Below are 6,432 nucleotides of genomic sequence, written 5' to 3' on the forward strand. Positions count from 1 at the left end.
CACGTGCGGAGTTTGTTTTCCCCTCAGCCCCGCCCCGCCCCCTCCCATTGGCCGGCACATGACATCAGCGGTGACGTCACGCGCGGAACCGGGGACGCCGCCGCTCATTGGGGGGGGCCAGCCCTGTCTCCGGGGCAACGGGGAGGGGCGGGGCGGAGCTTGGCCAATGAGAGGCGGGTGGGCGTGGTGAAGCGTGAAGGGGCGGGGTCTAGGGGGGCCACGTGCGGCTGGAGCACGTGGGGCGGCGGCGTGAGGCCGCCTGAGCTTGGGGGGGGCTGCGGGGAGCCTGTTTGGGGGGGTTCCCTCTGTTTTGGGGTCAAGAGAGTTTCCCTCTCTCTGGGGCAAGCCTTTATGGGGAATCCCCGCACCCCAAACACTAAAATGGGTGTCCCGAGGCTTTTGGGGTGCGGGGATCCCCCAATTATTTTGGTGCCTTAGCAGCGGGGGGGGGGGTTCCCCAGGATCAGCTGTCGTGGAGGTGGGACCCACTGTCCCCAATTCGGTGACCCTCTTTGGAGGTGGCTCGGTGAGGGGGGATGGTGACAAGCTGGCTCTGGCGCGTGGCATCTGTGCCAGCGGCACCGTGTGCGGCGGGAGACACATGGCCCTGGCGATCCCGTGTGTCCCCGACATCACCATCCACGTGTCCCCGCCCGGAGTCGTGTCCCGGTGCTGCCGTCCCTGCCCCGTGAGTGGGGAGACAACGACTGTGCCTGCAGCCACGGGCCACGCGTGTGTCCCCCCTCCATTCTGCTCCCCATTTTTGGGGGTCTTCACGCAGCTCCTCAGTCCTGCAGCGGGGACTTTCCCCCACCCAACTGGGGGGGCTGAGCTGGGAGCATCCCGGTGCCATGGGGGGGGCTGCACTGGGGGCACCCCAGTGCCGTGGGGGGCTCCGTGACGGGGGGCTGCACCGTGGGGCTGTCCCGGGAGCTGCGGGGCGGCAGCCCGGCTGTGCCGCGGGCACGGAGCCAGGAACGGCAGCAGGAACTCCGTGACCTCCTGATTTCACCTCTGCAGAGGGTTCCCAGCCCACATTCCTCCTGCAGGCAATTCCGGGGTGCCCTGCCCGTGTCCCCAGCCGGCACGTACCCGGATAAAGCCGGCTGTCGCCGTCCCACGTGGGGCCGCGGCCCGTGGCGGCCGCTGGGTGCGGTGCCTGACTCAGGGTGGGCGGCACACGTGCGGAGCAGCGGGATTTCCACGGATCCGGGATGCATCCGGGGAGCTTCCCCGGAGACCCCACCCCGCCTTGGGGCTGCGATTTCACTCTGGGGGGCTTCCCCCCAACCCCCGCGGTGGGGGAGGCTGAGCTGGTGTAGCTCAGTGCATCACTGGCCCACCGGGATGCTCATGGATCTGGGATGCTTCCCCATGGATCCCACCCCACCTGGAGCTGCAGTCGCTCTCCGAGGGGTTTCCCCCTCCTCAGCTGGCAGAGGCTGAGCCTGGCACAGCTCAGTGCACGTGTGGCTCCGCGGGATGCCCACGGATGCTGACTGCCGGTGGTGCTTCCCCGGGCATCCCACCCACCTCCGTGAGTCGGGGGAGGCTGAGCCCGGCACATGAGCGGCTCCTTCTCTCTGCAGGTGGGGTGATCAGCTACGTGGGCTCCAGCGGCGCCTCTCCCACCCGCACCAGCCCCGTGTCCCTCTGCAGCGACAGCTCCAACAGCAGCTCCCAGTCGGGCTCGCAGCCCTTCCCCACCTACTTCCCACCGTCGCCCACCGGCTCCCTCCAGGATTCCCGCGCCTATGGCGGAGCCACGCTGGCCCCCCATGAAGACGGCTCCCCTTCTTCCTCCTCCTCGTCATCCTCCTCCTCCACCTCCTCTTCCTCGTACAGCTCCTCGGTGAATTTCCCCGGGGTGCAGCCGGTCCCCGCGGACGAGCGGCGCCGCAGCTCGCCAAGCAAAGCCGGCAGCACCGTCACGAGTGAGTGGGGCTCGCAGGGGGGTGGCCTGGGGGGGTCTCCCCACCCCTGGAGCCCGCTGACCCCCGTCCCCCCGCAGAGCTCAACGGGATGGTGCTGCTCTGCAAGGTCTGCGGGGACGTCGCCTCCGGCTTCCACTACGGCGTCCACGCCTGCGAGGGCTGCAAGGTACCGGGATGGGGCCGGGGATGGGGCACGGAGCCCCCGTCGCGCTGCGGGGACCCCCGGTGATTCCCCCCGCTCGCCCCGCAGGGCTTCTTCCGCCGCAGCATCCAGCAGAACATCCAGTACAAGAAGTGCCTCAAGAACGAGAACTGCTCTATCGTCCGCATCAACCGCAACCGCTGCCAGCAATGCCGCTTCAAGAAGTGCCTGCTGGTCGGCATGTCCCGTGATGGTGAGCGCGGAGGGACCCTCGTGACGTCCCGAGCCGGGGATTCCCTCTGCGGGTGGCATTCCCCGTGCCCAGGCTGCTGCTCTGGGATGTCTCCAGGGCTGTACCACCCTTCTGGAGCCGCTCCCCCGCCTGTGCTGGGTGCTGTGCCTGTCCCACGGGATGTGCCCCCCCTTCCTGGGACCCCCCATATGTGGGGCTGTGTGTCCACTCCAAGACTGGGTGCCCCGTGCCCAGAGCTGCCTGTCCCCTCCCGGGATGGGTCCCCCATGGCCAGCGCTGTGTGTCCCCTCCCACGGGGTTCTCCAACATCGAGGCTACATGTCCCCACCCTTGGATGCTTGCTCAGATCTCTACATCCCCTCGCAGGATGGGTCCCCCTGTGTTCAGGGCTCTATGTCCCCTCTAGGATCGGGTGTTCCAATTTTAAATGCTGCGTGTCCCCTCCCGGGATGGGTTGTGTGTCCCCTCCAAGCCCGGGACGGGGATGCCGCCCTGCTGCCATCATCCCCTCACGGTGCAGGTCTGGGGGGGCAGGTGGGGGTCACCTCCTGCCTCTGACGTTCCCCTAACACCGCTGTCCCCCCTCAGCCGTGCGCTTCGGGCGCATCCCCAAGCGGGAGAAGCAGCGGATGCTGGCGGAGATGCAGAGCGCCATGGGCGGCATGGCCCCTGCCCCACCGCCGATGCCGGGGCCCGGCGAGGGTCCCGCCGCGGGCGGGGGGCACGCAGCGCCCCCCGGCCCCCCGCCGCTTGCCCCCCCCGCCTGCTTCTCCCAGTTCCCGCAGCAGCTGACACCGCCCCGCTCGCCCAGCCCCGGCGGGGCCACCGAGGATGTCATCGCGCAGGTGGCCAAGGCCCACAAGGAGATCTTCATCTACGCGCACGACAAGCTGGGACCCCCTCCCGCCTGCGACAGCGGCCTCCTGCGCTGGGACGCGCCCCCCGCCTGGGCCCCCGGCCCCCCCGAGCCCCGGCTGTGCCCCCCCGCCTACCCCGAGCCCCCGGCCCCGCGGGGGTGCCCGTGGCCCCGCGGCCCCAAGGACGTCCTGCCGGTGAGCGCCCGGGGGTCCCGCTCCCCCCCTCCGGCTAATTTTAGCCGTTAATCACATTAATCCCCTTGTTGCCCTCCTCCTCCTGCGGCGGCGGGGCCGGGGGAGCCCCGCAGAGCCCCCGGGGGAGCCCCCGGTGCCCGCTGACCGCTGGTCACCCGCAGGCGTGCCCCATGAACAGCCACGTGCCTGGCCGCAGCGGGCGCTCGGTGCAGGAGATCTGGGAGGATTTCTCCCTCAGCTTCACCCCCGCCGTCCGCGAGGTCGTGGAGTTCGCCAAGCACATTCCCGGCTTCCAGGCGCTCTCCCAGCACGACCAGGTCACCCTGCTCAAGGCTGGCACCTTTGAGGTACGTCCCGGAATGGTGAGGGCTCGATGATGCCCCATGGTGCTCCGTGGGCTGGCACGGAGCCCCAGAGCATGGGAACAGTGTGGACCAGGACACAGCAGGAGCCCCGTGGCATTGCAGTGCCCCACATTTGAGAGCCGTGGCGCTCATGGCATTGCCTGGTGCCTCACAGCACTGCAGTGCCCCACATTTGGGATCCGTGGCACAGAGCACGGTGTCCCTGTCATGGCACAGTGCCCTGTGCACTGGCACGGAGCCCTGCAGCACTGCAGTGCTTCACAATCAGGAGTTGTGGCATGCAGCACAGTGCTCCTGGCATTATACAGTGCCCCATGGCACTGCAGTGCCACACTTTTGGGGGCTGTGGCATGGAGCACGATGTCCCAGGCATGGCATGGTACCCCACAACTGGGGACCACGGACTGATACGAATCCCCATGCCCCATGGCATTGCAATGCCCCACATTTGGGAGCCGTGGCATGAAACACAGTGCCCCTGGCATCACACAGTACCCATGGCATGGTACCCCACATTTAGTATTCACAATATGGGTGACGGAGCCCATGGTATGGCACAAAGACCCTGGCATTGTCTGGTGCCCCCATTGCACGGCAATACCCCACATTTGGGAGCTGTGGCATGGAGACCAATGTCCCTGGCATGACACAGTACCCATGGCATGGTACCCCACATTAGTATTCACAATATGGGTGACGGAGCCCATGGTATGGCACAAAGACCCTGGCATTGTCTGGTGCCCCTGTTGCACAGCAATACCCCACATTTGGGAGCTGTGGCATGAAACACAGTACCCATGGCATGGTACCCCACATTTGGTAATCACAATATGGGTCACAAAGCCTGTGGCATGGCACAATGCCCCCGGTGACCCATGGCGTGTCAGTGCCCCACATTTGGGAGCTGTGGCATGGAGACCGATGTCCCTGGCATGGTACCCCACATTTGGTAGTCACAATCACGGAGCCCATGGCACGGCACAGTGCCCCCGGTGCCCCATGGCATGGCAACGCCCCACATTTGGGAACCGCGGCATGAAACAGAGTGCCCCTGGCATGGCACAGTACCCATGGCATGGCACCCCACATTTGCTAGTGACAGTATGGATCACGGAGCCCATGGCCTGGCACAATGCCCCCGGTGACCCATGGCATGGCAATGCCCCACATTTGGGAGCTGTGGCATGAAGACCAACGTCCCTGGCATGGCACCCCACATTTGCTAGTGATAATATGGATCACGGAGCTCACAGCCTGGCACAATGCCCCTGGTGCCCCGTGGCACGTCAGTGCCCCACATTTGGGAGCCGTGGCACGGAGACCGACGTCCCTGGCATGGAGCACGGTGCCCGTGGCTCCGCCTGGCGCCCTGTCCCACGTGCTGCCCCGTGCCCACAGGTGCTGATGGTTCGCTTCGCGTCGCTGTTCGACGTGAAGGAGCAGACGGTGACGTTCATGAGCCGCACGCGGTACGGGCTGGAGGAGCTGTGGGCCATGGGCATGGGGGACCTGCTGGGGGCCATGTTCGACTTCAGCGAGAAGCTCAGCGCCCTGGAGCTCAGTGATGAGGAGCTGGGGCTCTTCACCGCCGTCGTCCTTGTCTCGGCAGGTGGGCACGGGAGGATTTGGGGAGATGGAGGAGTTTGGGGCTGGGATGAGAGGAGTTAGAAAAGAATCGAGGGGTTTGGGGCTGGGATCAGGGGGTTAGTGGGGTTTTTGGGGCATTCAGGGATGGGAGTGCGGAGGCATTGAGGTGACACTGGGGGAGCACCATCAGGGTGATGCTGCGTTGGGTGGGATTAGGGCGTTTTGGGGGTGGAACTGGGGTGTCTCCTGCCCTGCCCCTGACCAGCCCTGCCCTCCCCAGACCGCTCGGGCATGGAGGACACGGCATCAGTGGAGCAGCTGCAGGAGACGCTGCTGCGGGCCCTGCGCGCCCTGGTGCTGAAGACGCGCCCCGCCGAGACCTCGCGCTTCACCAAACTGCTGCTGAAGCTGCCGGACCTGCGCACCCTCAACAACCTCCACTCCGAGAAGCTGCTCTCCTTCCGCATCGACGCCCAGTAGTGCCCCCCCGGACCCCCCCAACCGCGCACCCCTGTACATACATCCACACAACGAGGGATGGGGGGCACACAGACTTCCCCCTCCCCCGGGGCAGCACCGACCCCGTGGCGCCCGTCGGACTCGCAGGGATTCACCCCAAGGTGGGCGCCAGGATGCTGGGGACCCCACCCCAAATCGGGCACCGCCCCCACGGCACCGCTGGCAGCGCCGGGGGGTCCCCTCGCCCCACACCCCCGTTCTGGGGGCCGGGGGTGGGACACAGAGGCCGGATCCAGCCGTGCTGGGGGGGGGTGGATCTAAGGGGGAGGGTGGTTTGGTTGGTTGGTTTTTTTTTTCATCATATATTTATTACATAAATATATAGTAAAATAGACCAGCAACAATTACCATAAAAATATCTTTCTTTAAAATCCTGACCAAAACACAAAAGGGTTTAAAATCGCACGTCACAGACTTGTGATTGTCACGGGGGCTCCGCGGCCCCCCCCGGCCCGCGCCCCTACATTCAGCGACGCCGGCCGCGCCCCCCCCTCCCCACCCCCGGCACCCTGCATAGTGGGGGGACCCCGCGTGGGGCGCGCCGAGCCGAGCCGAGCCGTGCCGGGGGAGGAGTGAGGGG

General features: G+C 66.4%; 1 protein-coding gene across 1 annotated transcript in view; it reads left to right on the forward strand.

The window, feature by feature from the left end:
- The window catches only part of NR1D1 (nuclear receptor subfamily 1 group D member 1), a 7,169-nt gene extending 1,050 nt beyond the window's left edge, over window positions 1-6,119 (forward strand). The window contains exons 2-8 of the mRNA XM_039697261.1: window positions 1,590-1,934; window positions 2,012-2,100; window positions 2,185-2,329; window positions 2,918-3,381; window positions 3,543-3,728; window positions 5,145-5,355; window positions 5,614-6,119. Of these exons, the coding sequence (XP_039553195.1) occupies window positions 1,590-1,934; window positions 2,012-2,100; window positions 2,185-2,329; window positions 2,918-3,381; window positions 3,543-3,728; window positions 5,145-5,355; window positions 5,614-5,813 (1,640 nt within the window). The 3' untranslated portion in view covers window positions 5,814-6,119. The remainder of the gene's footprint in view (window positions 1-1,589; window positions 1,935-2,011; window positions 2,101-2,184; window positions 2,330-2,917; window positions 3,382-3,542; window positions 3,729-5,144; window positions 5,356-5,613) is intronic.
- The last annotated feature ends 313 nt before the right edge of the window (window positions 6,120-6,432 follow it).

This window comes from Passer montanus, unplaced genomic scaffold, assembly GCF_014805655.1.
Source record: "Passer montanus isolate IOZ18808 unplaced genomic scaffold, ASM1480565v1 scaffold117, whole genome shotgun sequence".
Classification (NCBI taxonomy): domain Eukaryota; kingdom Metazoa; phylum Chordata; class Aves; order Passeriformes; family Passeridae; genus Passer; species Passer montanus.